The 18231-nt window shown below is 36.5% G+C and overlaps 1 protein-coding gene across 3 annotated transcripts in view; it reads left to right on the forward strand.

The window, feature by feature from the left end:
- The first annotated feature begins 300 nt into the window (after positions 1–300).
- Positions 301–18231, forward strand: part of LOC149298801 (CUGBP Elav-like family member 2) — a 230707-nt gene continuing 212776 nt past the window's right edge. For all 3 annotated transcript variants that reach the window (XM_089487182.1, XM_089487183.1, XM_089487184.1), the window contains exon 1: positions 301–407. In XM_089487182.1, coding sequence (XP_089343308.1) covers positions 301–407 — 107 coding nt within the window. The remainder of the gene's footprint in view (positions 408–18231) is intronic.

The following is an 18231-nucleotide window of genomic DNA, read 5'->3' on the forward strand; positions in this document are numbered from 1 at the left end:
TATATATATATATATATATATATATATATATATATACACATACTAATAGTGGAAATTGAGGACACATTAAGGACAACAAAGAGCAAAATCAAACAAGGCCCCCATAGGCAGCACACTGCACTAATGTAAATTATGGCCAGACAACATAACTTGTCAGAGAGGATTATTTCTGCTTAGTGAATCTGCAGGGGCCCCTTTGCTTCACCACTCAGCATTGACGAGAGAGAGAGAGCGAGCGAGAGAGAGAGAGAGAAGAAGAAGAGGGACTAGCCACAGACATTAGTAGCTACTGTGGCATTGATGTTTGAGCGCGCTTCTAAACCGGCTTTTGTTGAGAATATCTTTGTAGAAAGCATGCGCTGTCCTAAATCTGCAGTTACTATGAGAAATGAGGAGCTGCTTTTAAGGTACGTTGTGCACTCTTTTGTTTTAACAGATGCCTTTCCCCCCCCCCTTGTAGTTGTCCTGGAGGGTCTTGACAATCAGCACACTGTGTAAATAAGTATCTCTCTTTGCTGTGGATGAGGCTACATTAGCACTGCTTTAGCTCCACAGCAAGAGCTGATCTCAGGGGCAGGAAGGACATTAAAAAGACAAGCATTCTTTCCCTCCATCAATCCATTAATATATAGCTGTTACTTGTTATGCACAAATAATCCTTAAAAAAAAAAAAAGCTATGACGTGATATCACGGTGCTCTAAATACCTCTCTCTAAGCTGGACTTAGCCTACCTAAACACAGTCATTAGGTCTCTGCCTTGTTTGGATCACTTAAAAAAATATTTTTACGTGGCTTCTACCATAGTTGTTGAAAAGGATACATTTTGACCTAAAACTGCAAGGAAAACATTTGCCAATCCGTGTTAGCTTTTGGTAAAAAAAAAACAGCCTTTTGTTTATTTGTTAGTAGATATTGTATCACTGAATGCATCTTTTGGGCTGACAATGGGACAGCCAAACAATAGAACTGTCAAAGTGGTTTAATGCATGTCTGGGGTAGTTTTTTTTCCCCTTCAACCGTCTTCATTATCTTCTCAGTTCTATAATCTTGTTTGTGCAGACGAAATGTCAGCACAGCTATATATTTTTTTTTCTTATTATTTGCCATTCTCTGCTAAACCGTACTTTTTATTTTACATATTTAAGTCTTCCTATTGTTGAGGATTTACTGCTTAGCTTTTCATTAACCATGTAGAACAATTTATTGATGTTTTAATACCGATATTAACCAGGCAAACATTTGTTTTAAGGGTAAAGGAATCCTCTGGATTTAATTTATGGCCATCATCTTACATTTCTAATTTTGATGTTAGATATCAAGTTATAAGATCATAATATTATTTTAATCATTATAAAGCACTGTTTTTATGGTAGGTGACAATCAATTGGTCACAGGTTATGTTTTTTATAATGAGCTAACAAAAAGTTTTTTGTAATCAGGCTTCATAATCGTAATAATAAGTAGAAATTATATCCAAGAACATTCAGCTTTTATATATATATATATATATATATACATACATCATTGTTATTAGTCTTGTCTTTAAATATTTTATAGTCTCTATATAAAAATCTCAATAAAAATATTAAATGTAAAGTCTCACCCTAGTCATCGATAAAATGACAAACAGAGCCTCTCCATAAATATTTGTATAAAATCTATAAACTATATGTATAAAAATATAAAGATTTATTCTCCGCTCATTGTTCCCTGCTTAAACCTAAATTGCACTATAAGTATGACTTAAAATTATCATACTCGTCTTTTAAGATAACTTATGTTACCTAGATGCAGTTCATGAATTAAATATACTTTCCATCCACATATATTTAGCAAATTATAGAAGTGTCTTCTTGTATTTAAATGGTTAAGGGAAACATTGTTTAAGACAACTATATTTGTAGTTGTGTGCATATGTGTATACATTATATTCTGTTTAAAGTGTAATATTTTATTTTGAAAATTATGGTAGCCTTTCTAAACAGCTTGTTGAAGCATGACATTGCCTGCAATTTTAAAAGGTTTGACAGAGAAAAGCATGGGAGCTTTAAAAACAAAACTGTCCCTGCATGACCCTAAAACACAGTTTCCACTGAAAGAGAAATATGTTGGTACAGCACTCAAGTATGCGTTTATGATATGCACGCATACATAATATTAATAATAATAATAATATATAAACAAACACACATACATGTATTTTCTATTGAAATGTAGGTTTTATATCATATATATATATATATATTTGTATATATAATACATTACATATGAAATTATATATATATTACATGTAATGTATACCTTCTTATAGTAAGTATTATTCCAGCACTCACAGGGTTATGCACACATCCCATATTTTCTGTCTCCAAGGCTTAACAATAAGAATAGCTATGCATGCAATTCTACAGCCATAATGGGTTCATCTGACAGCTAAAGAATGTATGTATGTGCATGTATGTTTCTTTTTGCAATGTTTAGCTACATCTTTGCTTTGCTATATGCTGCATGGCACATGCAATACTGTGGTGTCTTTTTCTTATTATTTATATTTAATTTTGCTGGTTTTAATTCTCATGTAATACAAGTAGCACTTGTGTTTCAGTCTCTATGCATTTGGCTGCCGTTCTTCCATAAAGCAGTACGAAAACCTAGAATTGTTGTGTGTGCCACAGTTTTCTGAAGCACAGGGCAGTTAATTTATTGCTAGCTAGCAGCTGCTATCATCACTACACTATTTCATTGCCACCTACTGAGAGGGTGTGCAAGGTGCCTCATTGTGAAGCCAATGCAAATGCCACTTCATGAATCAGTCAAAAGATAGTGCTGAGGAAGTGAGACAGCTGCAGCTCTTTGCTAAAGACCAAAGTGTCACCTGTATCTCATGCCTTATTCACCAGTCCTCACTTGGAATTACCTGGAACTCTTCCCAAATGTAGCTGTTTTGCTAATACATTAAATAGACCTCTAGATTGTTAAGGTCACGTGCAAACATACTTGTACAAAAAGTCACCCCAAAAAAAAAAAATATATATATATATACATTAGATTTGATGGAGGTTTGCAGCAAATTTGTGGAAACAGGCATTTGCAATTTTTTTTTTAACATAAAGTGAATAGTAAGGAAAACCTTTGTAAGCATTATTTCATGGTTTTGCAAATATTTCTATGGAGGGATGTGCTTTGCTTTCTGTGTATATATAGTTCCTATTCACCTATTACTTACAATGGTAAATCGTTCCATGATCCTGAAAAAAAAAGGACAGCGTTTCATGGAAAGTACAGGTTTTTTTATTGCTAAGCAGAGATGTGCACCTTTCTACAATAACACAATGACCTTTGAAGCCAAAAGGCGTGAATAGCAGAAATTGAAGACTAAGGTGCTAGTTTGACGCTTGCAAACTTGTCAATATCTGTTGTTATGAAGGCAATGAGTTATCCAGTTCAGAAATTGCAGGAAGTGAAGTAGTTGATCCTTCAATGATTAGAAGCAAAGGAAAGCGAAAAATAACAAAGCAACCTGCGCCTGCATAGGAGGAAAAAACATTGTTAAACTGAGATGTGGAATGCTGCTTACTGGCAGCTACAGAATGGGAAGAGTGACAATGTGTATTTGCTATGGTATAAGTTAAATGAGTGGAACCACAATATAGTGTGTGCTTTGGGTAGAAAGCCAGCTAAAGATCTTCCATGCTTATGGTAGAGAATGATGGGTGATGAGACTAGTAGTCCCAAGCATCTGGAACATTAGCAGTTGTCTATCTGCTTTTTTTAATTTTGGCCTTTCATGCTCCTGGTCTCTTGTGGCTTGGTGTGAACAAAATGTGATTGAGCTGTTTTACATTTTGCCTCCAGCATCTACCAAGAAGAAAAGAATATGGCAAGCATGATCAAGCCGATTAACCATGTCACTGCCATAGGGATCTGCCATTTTTCATGGGAGAAGGGTTAAAGTTCACCTTTTTGGTTAAGCTTGATTCTCTTCACCCCTACCTGGGACTTACTAATATAAACAGTGCAGAAAGTGTTAATTTGTTTAATGTCTGATTATAATATGCTGGGTTGGGATCAGGCTAGTACAAAACATGATTTTTAACTGTTGCAGCAAGGGGTAATCTATAATGCTCTTCTGTACATTGTTGTAAGTCAGTCTTTCAGTGAGCAAGTACGAAAAATTGTATCCCTAATAAACATAACTCTTCCAAAATTGAGATATATGAACATACGTGAGTTTCATGTGATTGCCATGGAAGTAAATAAACCAAATCGCATGTCATCTCAGTGTTAGATCATCTCCAGTCCAACATTATGCAATATCATTACTGTGCCTTAATGTATTCACACACTCATTGTTAAATTACAATAAAACTCAAGTACATCTGTTATCAAATTGAAGTGTATAAGATTGCAAACTATACCTTTGGGGCTCCAAAACAAAGAGGAACATCAAATTAACATTCATACCCAGGACTTTTCAGCCAGTGTAGATTGGGCTTGGATGCTTAGGAAGTCGTTCAGGAGTGAATCAATACTAATTATTGTAATCAGCGGGGTTAATTAGCTGAAGATGCTACTGATGGAAAGTTCATTGCTTGTAGCCTAGAAAACACCTAACTTGATGAAAGTAAGAATGGCATGCACTATCATTAAATGGAAAAAAATCATCTTTTTAAATGGCAGCTTGGGATCCTATAAAACAGATTATTTTAGTATGGGCCATATCAAATTTGCGATACTTTATCTATTTTTTTATATTGTACCAGTAACTGATTTTAAACTGCAATAATCATCACCTTGATAGGACTACTCAAGCTGAGGCTAATGACAGTTGCTATCCAATAGCACCCAGAGGTTACATTTCCCTAAATCCCATGCTCTGTGCACACAGAATGGTCACTCTGCCTAGAAGCTTGTTCTAATTAAGATTGCTGCTTGTAATTCTTAGTGGAAATGTCATTTCTGCAAAATATTTCGTTGAGTAAAAGTGACAGCTTAATACTTTTTTCTTTTTATTAAATAAAATTGTAACAACCCCCCCCACACACACACACATATGCCAGGAAAACAACTAGGGCAAACATGCATTGTGCATGCTAATCATAAATTCTGTTTCACTAAACAAATGATATTGCCTCTTCTTAAAAAAAGTCTGTATTGAACACTTTAACTGTAAGGAAAGCAATTTATCCAATTCTCTCCATCTTCTAACATATTAACTGTTTCCTTCTTGCCTTGTAACAGAAATACATATCTTTATAAAATGTAGCCTCAAGGGAGTTACTATATCAATGAAACATAAACAATGAAATCATGTTATCATGCTGACTGTCTTCATTTAAATTTCTAGCGTAAAACAGTAAAAACAATTCAAAGATCCCATTATACAGCTATCCAATGTTTATGAAAATATACATCTTCAAATCCAGGAGGAATACTGTTCCTTTAAAGAGTAATAAAGACTCACCGTGACGATTGTGGATTTTGTTTGTATTAAACATATGTATGTGACCCAGTAAACCTATTTATACAGGCAATATTATAAATATGTATACCCATGATCCCTATGGGGAATACAGCTAAACTTGGGCTGAGTTATGTATAATATTTTGTTATGTCTCTAGACTACAAAGTGTCATTGAGGGCCTGTTCCGGAAGAAATGCTTCAAATAATTCAGTTTTTGTTGTACTGTAAGAAAGCTTTACTGTGAGATCTCTGTGGCCATTACAAAACCGTATAAAGCTAAATTTTCCCAGCGTTCCTCATGAGGATCTATTTATACTCTAGTGCTGAAAAGGGCAGATACTTGCACCTTTATTACAATTTGATGGATCTATAAAGAGGAGGTTAGCAATATTTTTTTCCCCATTTAAAAATGACATTTATTTTATTTAAATGCAGAATCAAAGTACATTGAGCCTTGCAAATAGATATAAGACATTTACAATCATTTTTCAAATCCAAAGAGGATATTATTACAGTCAGACATGGTAGTGTAGTAATCGCAGAAACGCTGGACTTGTAATCTAATGAATAATATGGTATTTTGTAGTTGATGACATGCATTGATTAATTGAAGTAGCATGCATATAGCTTTGGTTATTCTATAAGTGAAATCCAGCTATCTTCTGCTATAATTGGCTGCCGAATCTTTTTTTTTTTTATATGCGAGAAATATATTGGTATTGTAACGTTGCTGAAATAAAAAAGATGCTTCAATTTTACAAGACAAGGCAAATTATTTGTCCGCTCTTGTTATTAGTGCAATTGGTAAAAAAAAACAAGCAAAAAAATGAATGCAACATACCGATAATTCAGACAAACACTTGAACTGCATTGTTTGTTTTCATGATACGTTAAAACGGTGTTTTAATTCGATGAGATAAAAAGTTTAATAAAGTATTTTTTCAATCTGTCTGGAATTATCTAGGAAAATATGGGATGATAATGCTTTTATGATAATAAAACTGCCAAATAAGCAATTTTTGTTTTAATAGATTATCTCTTCTTTATTACAGCACTTGGCAGGAGTTCTTACAACCATATACAGTCCGTTACATGTAGACTTGTTAATCTTGAGGCAATAATCACCTTTGATGTTTTCAAAGGCTATTCTTTTCTCCTATAAGCATCATATAGTGAACCTTATTTCAACTTTTAAAAAAACAAATGAGACACATTTTGAAATCAATAAGTGTCTTGTCACTAGTTAGACTGTTAAATGGGAAGTCACATGGGGGGAAAATCTCCTTGAGCATTAACAAAAAAACCGTGTTTTAAAAAAAAAAAAAAATTCTAGTAAACATAATTTATCTTCCGACCTGGAGAGTGCCATTGTTGTCAGTCATGATATTTTGGGTGGAAATACATGCTCAAAAACCACACTGAGCTGATTCTTTATGGCAATGCTTATAAAGTAGTGTTTCTCCAAAGTGCCTGGTTTGGACATTAAAACTGAGCCATTCTCTACCACAGGCAATATGATAAGGAGTCAGGTAACACAGCTAGAACACATATAAATGTCTAATGTTGAGCTGCCTAAAATCATGCTATATTATGTATAATTTAATTCTATTTGAACTTACACAAATATTACTATATTGTATGGATATAGAGTTAACAATTTATGCATCAACTCTTAGATATTGTATTTTATATAAAATTTTATATTATTCATTACAACTGCTTTCATTATTTCTTTAATTGTAAGCTATACATTCTCAGCTGAATCAAGGGTCTGTCATTATGTCTTACTGGTAACTGATGAATTTATGTAGTATGAAGCTCTACACCTCTTGAGTTATCTCTCCACAGGCCTGCTCCCTACAACTCTACCAGTCCTGTTTTTTATGAACCAAAACGCACCAGGTCACCTAATCCTGGGCTGTCCACCAGTATTATTTAGGCTCAAGTTACTTGTTTAGTCCCAAGTGGAAAAAAAGTCTGGTACTCAAGAGAAGTCCATAGGTTCCAAGGGAGAAAGGATAATGCCCTTTACAAGTTTGTCCCTGAACAGTGATGGGAACGTGGCCTGACCGACCTGCTGAAAATCTGTTTTGTCCAGCAGGATATGCCATAATTTTTTAAATGATCGTAAGTTACATTCATTTGAGGGACTTCTGTTCATCATTAGTAATGTTGCCTCTTGAGTGGATGTAGACTGACCAGTTAATAAAGAAGGAAAATAGAATATTCTAGGTTTGTTATGTCTGGATCAGAACTTCCTTTCTGAAATACAGGGGTAAATGATTCATCAGAAATTATAAAAAAAAATTCAGAGGTCAGTGTTTATACCACAAAACCATTAACCCTCCATTATTTAGCTCAACCAGTCTTATATTTTTGGAGAATTAGACAGTGAAGAAGTGTTTTGATTTGTTCAGATTAGGATATAATTAAATGATCCTCCATGAGCTTTCATGTCTGGTGTACTGTACATGACAGCCAAGAAAAACAATTGCCTGCTGCAATCCCAGTAAATCCAGGGATACATGGTGCTAAGGAAAGTCGTAAAATAGGTTTTCATTAGGTTTACGTGTGAGATAAACTCCCTTTGAAATTGATATCACCCCTCCTCACGCTGTCATGACAGATTATCAGCTGCAGGTGTTAGATTTTCGGCACACTGTTTGCACAGATTTACTTGTGTGTCAGTCCTATAATGGATAAGTGAAAATGGCATATTGGGAGAATGCATGTCACTATGTCTGGAATGACATATATTAGAAGGGCAGCTTGGGCTGCTGGCATTAAAGCCCATTTCTGCTTGACCCGTGCAGTGATGGGCTATGTGGGATTTGTAGAAATCATTATAGTTTGTGTATCTGCGTGCTGGCGTCTCTACAAAGAAGCTAGAACCTGGAATCTATCTCTGCAGTATGCTTCAAATGTTTCTGAATGCTGAAGATAAGGCAGACGTATATTTGTACATTTTACATTTCATTATTTCATTTGAGGATGCATTTTCTTTGTGTATGTGGTAATGTTGAGGTTCAAAAATGACGAATTATGTGTATGCATGCATGTCGTTTTAACAGGGCTAACTCTAATGTTTGCTTTTGTAAATCTGCTGCCCAGGGAGTGAATGGGTTAAATCTCAAATTACTACTTGCAACAGAGAACACCTGTTAGAATGAACTGCCTCTATTGGCTGTTAGACAGGGTTAATTAGGTGGCACATAGTTTTTTGGGTATAGCTGACATACTGGACAGCAGAAAGCTCTCAAGGGAGCAGTGTTCCTCTGGACTGCTGTTGCATGAAGATTTTGGGCCAGAAGAGGTTTATGCTTGTTTTACTTTAAATTGCACACAAAAAAGTTTTCCATGCTTTTATTGAAATATTTATTTTCAAGAAATATATTAGACTATATCATAATTTACATGTACTGCGTCACACCGCAGGGCAATACATGTGCAATACAACATATTTACAGAATGCTCAGAATAGCAGTGTACAATTACAATTCCAGACCTAGAAACATGGAACGTGACACATTGAAAACGATCTGGGGGAATTGGATGGTGGTGTGACTGGGGTTGGTGTGTAGACTGTGGGCACATGGTCATCCGTGTGCCTGGAAAAAGTCCATAAAGTAGGAATGGTAGGACAAGTACTTTCTCTCAAAGGAGTCCTCAATTTCCAGGTACAGAGCTCTCAACAAAGCCTGTACAAATGGGCACTGCCAGAACAAGTGAAGGGCTCTTTCACAATTGTCTGGGGGCAGTGTCAATATTTGCGCAGCCCCCAGCATGCATAAATGTCCATACAGGTATACCTATACTGAGCGTGATATCTGCCAAATACAGTTACTATATTCCATCTTGCGCAATTACACATGGTGCCCATTCATTTCCATGCTAACGCAACAAATATATATATATATATATATTATGTATGCTTCTATATACCGTATTTGCTCCATTATAAGACGAGGTTATAATCGTCTTATAATCGGTGTCGTCTTATAATCAGACATCAAATAGGTCTGACTATGAGACGACTAAGATCCAGATCACCCGCAGAAGATCCCCCGCAGAGCTGCAGGGGACCTGGATCCTCCTGTTCCGTCCCCCCCCCACTTACCGGTGCTTCTGAGTCCCCGGTGTGTAGCCGGGGTAGCGTGTAGATGTCTACGCGATTCGCGTAGAGCTCTATAGGCTGCCCGGACTTCCCCGGCTGTCAGAGATCAGAGTTCCCTGGCACCGGTGCGGTGAATTCTCTCTGACAGTCGGGGAAGGTCTGCGCGATGAACGCAGACAACCCCCGCTGCTAGCCGCACCTCCTCCCAGCTGCAGCGGAAGTTGTCTACGCGAATCGCGTAGAGCTCTACACGCTGCCCCGGCTACATGACAGGGGACTCAGAAGCTCCGGTAAGTTTGGGGGGGGCGGGGAAAGGGAGTGTTAAATGGGGGGCATAAGGCATTTCTGGAGGCAGAGTGGCACATAGGGGGTCAAAAGGCATATCATGGGGCACAGTGGCATATAGGGTTAAAAGGCATATCATGGGGCACAGTGGCATTTAGAGGGTTAAAAGGCATATCATGGGGCACAGTGGCATAGAGGGGGTATAAGGCATTTCTGGGGAAGATGTGCATAACTGGGGGGGGGGCAGGTTAGAAAATAGAAGGAAATAAAACCAAAATATTTTTCTCAATCATAGCTTTTATTAAAAAAATAGTTTATATGAATTAACATTTACTAGTAAAACTTTTTTCCTATAGGGTCGTCTTATATTCAGGCTTTTTCTTTTTTCCTAAATTAATATTCAGATTTGGGGGGTTGTCTTATAATCAGGGTCCCCTTATATTTGAGCAAATACGGTATTTTCTTTCGATAACAGTTTCAAGGATGCTGTTTCTCTAAATTTTAGGTAGTCTATTCAGTGGCCAAATTTGTTCTCCCAACTTCTGCTAAGTCAGAAGAGCCCCACAAATTCACAACTCACTGAGCATCGGATGAAAAATCAATACCTGTCCATTCCGCACTCCTATTTTAGGACTGCCAGGCAGGTGTAATCCATTTACATTCCTTGGATCAGAAAAGCTGCCATGCAGGATACACGAAAATGTTTGCATTTTTGTTCCAGACCTATCACAAAATAAATCACTATTTTTGCATGTCAAGGTTTTTTCGGTTTAGCCAATGTGACAATAGTCAGTACTAGAAGAGTTTCACTATATTATGCTTCCCAACCTGGTTTTTACACGTGCTGCTATAAAAAGTCAACACATCTATATTTAGATATATTTATTATAGTTAATGGAGATGAGAGGACTGTTGCTATTATAGCATTTATCATAAAAAAACTGTATTTTTGCAAACTACTTTTATCTTTTTTTTAATTTGTGTATTTGCTGGAAGCTATTTAATCTGATGGAAGCTGAGATCTGTGGCAAAAATATCATATGTAGTCAACTTCCTGAACATAAGTTAGCTCTCTTCTCCCTACCCCATCCCAGAGGCTTATATGCCTCCTGAAGATATTCAGGTATAGACTAGCAAGTGTGATAAAACTTCCTACATAGCCTGACAGTGAGTTTCCAATACAATCTTCAATGAAGGATTATTACGATAGGTTCCTTACTATAGCTTTGGTAACTTTAAATAAAAATAAGAACACAAACAATAGGTGATTTCCATTCTGGAACAAACTATGGTTTTATTTTAACCATTACACTTTTAAGATGTGTTTTTTTAAGGTAAAGCGAGATTGTTATATCAAGGACCATTGAGACTGTACATATCAACACCACCCTACTGCCAAAGCACAGAACAGCATTTAGGATATAGATCTAATATTATTGTGTAATACCTTCATATGTAACAACTGAATACACACTTACGTTCTCTGACAATTTCAGCAACCAACTTTTTTACCTTTATCACCACTTCTTATTACCTTGCAGATAGTGTCTACTAAAATGGATTTAAATTGGAAAAAAGAAATCCATAAACGTTATCAAGACAAAAAAAGATTGCAATCCATTGGGTTAGAAAATCCAAACAACATCACCTGCTCCTAACAGCATGTAATCAGAGGCTTAGCTGGTTCACAACATTCATTACTTTGTGTACAAGTGAATTGACTTACCATCACCTATCGAGATGTGATACACTAGTTAATTGTTTTTTTTAGTAGATTGTTGGAAAGTATCCAATATTTTCTTTTAAAACACATTGTGTCACTTGTAGGTGACCAGGGAAGTTAATAAATTGAATGGATGCAAGCAAATTGGTAATCATTAACTTTTAAGTACACTGTTAATGTTAAAAGATATGGGTCTCTGCTCTAATAACTTAAATCATTTGGACTATTCATTTGTTGGGCTCTATGTTATCATTTTGCCGGTATCTACACTATATTGACTATAGCACATGGTTTTTATTAAGTCTGAGTATTAGGGAACCTAATTGTAATATTATTCTTGTTTAAGCAAATGCAAAGAAAATCACTGTCAGGACTGGGAATGATTTTTGTTTTATTAAGATTATCCTGTTAAAAAAGCAAACATTTGTAATGAAATTATTAAGCAAATAAGACATATTGTTCTCTGTTCATTTCAGGATAGTTTCATCCATACTTTCCTTTGACTTGCATACAATGGAAAACCTCTAAGTGCCATTTAATAATTAGTTTGAAATAAGTAATAAAGAACACAAAGCTATTCTATCAGACAGCAAAACCTGACATAAATCAGAACTTTTAAATACAATGATTTTACATCCACTTAATAATAGATAATTTAAATTGATTTTTGAAAAGATATTTTGGATAATGTTATCAAGTGTAGCACACATGTTAATATCTAGATTGCACCAATCAGTAGTACCTACAGCTAATACATATTTGGTGTGTTGAGATAATATTACAATAAAATATACTTATAATATGGCATATGATCTAAAATATTTGTGTTATAACCAGTGACCCATGAAAGACGAAGCTTTAGGATTTCCATTTGTGGATGCAACAGAGACTCCAGTAAACATATTGGAAATGGTAGAACTGGGCAGATGTATTATTTTTGGATGTTAAACGTAACATTCTTTTGAAGAAAACTAGTTTATCTGACATAATAACCTTATAAAGTAGGTGGATTGCAGAAGCCAGAAGAGATACTGTGTGTGTGCATAACAAGCATGGATAGTTCTGAATCAGTATTGAGTGGAAAAGTCCAATGCTAGGAAGACAGATTAGGTTCTGCACACAAAAAAAGGTAAAAGGAGCTCTAACTAAAGAGCAATATTGTGATTTCTAAATTTAACGTTATTGAGCTATAAATAGAGGAGGGATGATCAGCTCTAAAAGGGAATGAGCCATTGTGCAAGCATAGTTTAAGGCCCATTTGGCATGCTGCTTTATTTGCTGAGAAGACACTGCAAAATGAAATCTCTTCAACCATGATTGTACCCTACTCTTATTCCAGGCATTGGGCTCATGCCAACACTGCCTTGTGCAAACTTAACATAGTCATCAGTTAATAGCTAATACTATAAAGATAATATCATCATCATTTGCAGAACAGTACTCCTTTGTACCCTGAAGAATAAAAAGGATTTACTGCCACCTGAAATTCACCAAGGTGTTGTTTTATTATCAGGAATATTAGATAGATAGAAATCTGTGTTTTACTTTTCAACTCATTTTCAGGATCATCACTCACATGATCCGTGAGACAAAATTTGTTCCACCTGAAGAACGCTTCAGTGATGAAATTCATTTTATGCCATGAAATACAGTACATTTCTCAAGCCACAGTATAAATCACATACCATTATGTAAAATGACTTTATGTTGCATTTGTGTGGGTATTAAAAGATCTCAAGGGAGCATTCAAAGAAGGATTGATCATATGGTTCTGCCTGTTTGCAGAAGGACGAACAAAGGCAGTTTAACCCTTCTTTAGATGTAAGTCCAGCAGTCATTTTAGATATTTAGCAGGCTTTGAGGTAGAGGAAATGTTACCATATTTTCCATACACAATTGTGAACAAGAACAGGTTTTTAATGAATGTTTCCTTGTGACTGACAGGTCAAAAATGCGACACAATAATTATCTTTGCATAGGTGCAGCATTTGGTCCAAATACAAAAAAAATTGATAAGTTAACGTTTCATACTATTATGAGTATGGCTCTCATGCCATCATACTAACTGAAGTTAACATAGAATAGTTAGTTTTTGTCCATTTATTAACAGAAAATAAGCAGTTGTAATTTTTAATTATAGCAGTAGTTTACTTTTCTTGTATTTCATCAACACTTTGACCCCAGCTTGTGTATACCCATGAGCCTTACAAGACAGATAGATGTTCTGATGATGATGTTGCCATCATTCGAATGGTAACTATATATTACCAAATATTATGGGCCAAACCCTTAGGGAAGAAACCATAAAAAAGAATGGGAGAGGGGAACAAACATAGCTTCCAAGAATTATTAAGATTACAGAATAAACCTAGGAATAAAAGCCACTCTGTATCTTTTGCATCGATTGAGACAAAGTGAGGGAATCACGTCTAGAATCATAGAAGTAGTCACATTTGTCTAGTTTTTGATTGCATTTCAAGTTTCATTCAGACTTAGGCCAAGGTTAACATTTTCTGGTTTGTTTTTTAGGTAATTCATTGACACCTATAGTAGTATACTTATTTTTGCATATAACTAAAAACACTTTGAAACAGCAACATTTATTTTAACTATAAAACCCATTGTTGGTAAATGAGGAAAGGATGAAATTGACAGTCATCCTGTAATTAACAGCCAGTTCCATGCAATAAACATCCTATAATTAACAGCCAGTTCCATTCACAATAACTATCTGCCTTAAAACAATGTTAAGACCCATAATGATTATTCTGACTTAATAGCTGCATAGCTTCTTTTTATTGATTTTAAATCAGGAGACCCAAAAAAAGAATAGTTGGTAAAATAAGGGGTTTTCTTAAGATTTCATGGTATACACTATAATGTCTTGTTTAATTATACTGTCACTTGGATCATGGACATTAGAGTTTACTAACAGCTGCAACGGTGCTATATGACAAGGAGTGGTTATCTAAACAAAACGTGACAGGTCTCCACTAGCTAATTGATGTTTCATGCACACTGTGGTCTAACGCATACTGAGCAGGACACGTGATTCTAGGGAAACACAATGTAGTGTTGTCCTTTACTACAATCCTTACTAGCTGAATTAAACTATATGAATGTCTACTTAAACAGCTACAATGATTTTAATTAGTCACCAACATCTGAATCCTAGTCAATATGCTCACTTATGCCCCTGGCTTAAACCCATCTATAGCTGCTATATCTTATTTACATGAGGGCCTTGCCAGTAAGTGCTTCTATGCCAGACAACTGGCCATATTATAGGCTTTAAAATTCTGCAAAGCTGCAGTTCTCATTAAGCCATTATGTAACATTAACCCCTTAAGGACAATGGGCAGTCCCTAAAACAATGCATTTTGAGCCCGTACATGTATGGGCTTTGTCATTAAGGGGTTTAAAGCCCTAGTGTCAAATGCCCACATTTAGGTAAAGGCAACCCCCTTAACCCCAGTAGTAAGAATGATGGGACATTTATGTAGCTTTCATGACATGAAAGTTAGCTTATTGAGAGAGTTCATAAGCTTTATCTTCAGCCAATATATTCATACAATAGATTGAATATTAATTTTAATTATCGGCATATTACAATACATTTTTTATTTTAGCACTCTCAATTGTATCCAGTTCCCTCTTAGCATCACAATAGCCTATCTTCATCAAACTTGATCAACTGTATAATTACTAGGGAGTAATATCATTGTACCCAACCTGTACTGGTACACCTTTAAAGTGTGTCTATATTTTCACAAAATTTACTTAAACAGGAGCTTGTAGAAGAGTTGCATTTTCCTATGATGACTCTACATTGCATTATTGAGGGGTGACCTGGCCTTCCGTAACATTTAGGTACTGTAGGAAGATTTCTTAAATGTCTCAGTAAACAGATTATGTGTTTTCCTGTGCCCTCTGGAATGCTCGCTCAGTCTGTAACAAACTCACAGCCGTGCACGACCTATTTGTCACAAACCCTTTCAACCTCGGTGACTTCAATATCCCCATCGCTTACACGTCTGCCCTTCAGCTAGCTAAACAAAGATACTTTTCTTCCCTCATAACCCAACTCTTTCCTCCAAACAACTTGTCTCCACCTTCTACTCTCTCCTCACCTCACTCACACCACCTCCCTCCTCTGCCTTTAGTGCCCAAGATCTTGCAGACTATTTCCAAAAAAACCCACAATCCATCCGCAACAACATTCCAGTGCATGGTCTCCATGTTCCTCACTCCTGCCCTCAATCACATCTTCAACTCCTCACTCTCTACTGGTATATTCCCATCCTCATTCAAAGATGCACAGGTCACTCACAAGAAGCCCTGCCTTGATCCAAATTCCCCTGCTAACTACCGCCCCATATCACTGCTTCCAATAACATCTAAACTCTTTGAAAAACTACTCTAAGACCATCTAACCCACTTTCTGTCCTCAAACTCCCTGCTTGACCCCCTGCAATCTGGTTTCCACCCACAGCACTCAACTGAAACTGCTCTCACCAAAGTCACAAACGATCTTCTATTTGCTAGAAACAATGGCCACTACTCTATCCTAATCGTACTTGACCTCTCTGCTGCTTTGACACAGTCGACCACTCCCTCCTCCTACAGACTCTGAGCTCTCTTGGTCTCCATGACACTGCTCTCTCATATCTTTCCAACAGATCCTTCTCTGTTTTTTTCTGGGGACTCCTCCTCCTCAATGCCTCTGTCTGATGGAGTACCTCAAGGTTCTGTCCTGGGTCCTCTACTATTTTTCATCTACACGTCTTCATTCTTCACCTGGTAAACGTATCGACAGCTTTGTCTTCAACCTCAATGCAGACGACACACAAATCTATCTCTCCACCCCCAATCTCTCTGCATCTGTCAGATCAGCTGCCTATCTGGTATCTCTTCCTGGATGGCCTCTCACCACCTCAAGATAAACATGTATAAGACTGAGCTCCTTCTAATCCCTCCCTCTAACTCTATTCCCCTTTCTGACCTTTCTATCACTGTTTACGGTACCACAATCTCTCCTTCACCACAAGTCCGCTGCCTCGAAGTGACCCTAGACTCAAACCTATCTTTTATCCCTCACATCAAATCACTCTCTAAATCCTGCCATAACAAACTACGCAACATTTCCAAAATTCGTCCATTCCTGACTGCCAGCACCGCAAAACAACTAATCCATTCCCTTGTAATATCCCATCTAGACTACTGCAGTAACCTACTTACCGGCCTCCCACCTTCTCTTTTCTCAGTTCAATCCTACTTTCTCTCTCCCCTCCTTTTTCCCTTTCCAGATATTATACTAGTAATAATCATCATAATCTTATATAAAACAAAAGAAACATTTTTCTCTTTCTGTCCTTAAAAGATTTCTCCAATTTTTTTGTTAACGTCTTAGGTATGTAAGCAAGTCACGCAGGAAATGAAATGAGGTGTTGTAACTAGTGTTCGGTTTATCACTGTGCCACATAACCACAGTGTATTTGAAAATATAGACTTGCCTCTATACAATCTCCCAGCTGACTGGATTTTTGAAGGTACAGTGCACTTTATTGTTTATGCATTCATCTCAACCAGTAAGTTTTGATTCTGTATTTAGCATTCCAAATGCCCACTAAACATACAGTTGGCAGAGCATTCTTCAAGATCCGGTAGATATGAATGCATACAAATATGTAAGGCTTTGCAAAATACTGAGAAGTTCATATAATTGGAACATGCCAAGATGGTGATATCTGGACTGAAAAAGTCAAAAGCAAAAGATAAACACAAATGGAATTTCTACTCTCTGGGTGTGATTGTGTTTTCCTTTCCAAGATAGCTTTCAGTAAAACTAAGCCATCGTTCCCAGTACATCTGGCATTAGGCATCAAATCATTTCACAAAATGAAAGAATGCTGACTCTGTAACTACCCTGTCTCTTAGGTCAGAAAAGGCTGGTGTTACTTTGAATAGGCTCACAGCTCTGGTTTTCGTATTACAGAGCTTAGACGTTTTTACATACTATGGAGCTTAGGCATCTTTTTTGGAGTGCCACGGGCAATGTCTAGCTGAAATAGCACTGACTGGAGCTTGAGGGATAAGAAATTCAGAAGAATAAAGTGAACTCTCTGTGCTCTGCCTTAGAGGCTTCTCAGGAAATAAGCCCATTTTGACACATTTCTGTGAAGTGTCTCCACTTGCATTTCAACTCAATAATTAATAGGCCATTGATTCCAAAAAAATGGTAACTGTCAAGGAAAAGAGAGAGGCAACTCCAGGAATTCTTTTGCATAACTCATTGTACAGCTCTGCGGAATATGATGGCACTTTATAAATCAATAGTACGGTAATAATAACTCATAATTCTTTATAGAGATGAGTGGGACAATGAGTGGAATTTATTGTCCAAGTGATTCTAGAAAAAGGAAGGATGTTGGCATTTGTAAGAGCATGTTTACTTTACTGGGCTGGGCTATCATCTTAGAACATTAAAATTCATCTCTGAGCATTAAGAAGCGCTTCTGAATTACCATGCTGACTGAAACAAATGCTGACTGCAATAGAGAAGTGGAGCTTTGCAGAATTTCTGATTTCTAATACATTGTTAGCTTTAAAAGGGTCTATTCATGTCTAGATCTGCTCCATAGAATAAT

Source organism: Sceloporus occidentalis, unplaced genomic scaffold (genome assembly GCF_023333645.1).
Source record: "Sceloporus occidentalis isolate IW3139 unplaced genomic scaffold, rSceOcc1.0.p SCAF_31, whole genome shotgun sequence".
In the NCBI taxonomy this organism is placed as follows: domain Eukaryota; kingdom Metazoa; phylum Chordata; class Lepidosauria; order Squamata; family Phrynosomatidae; genus Sceloporus; species Sceloporus occidentalis.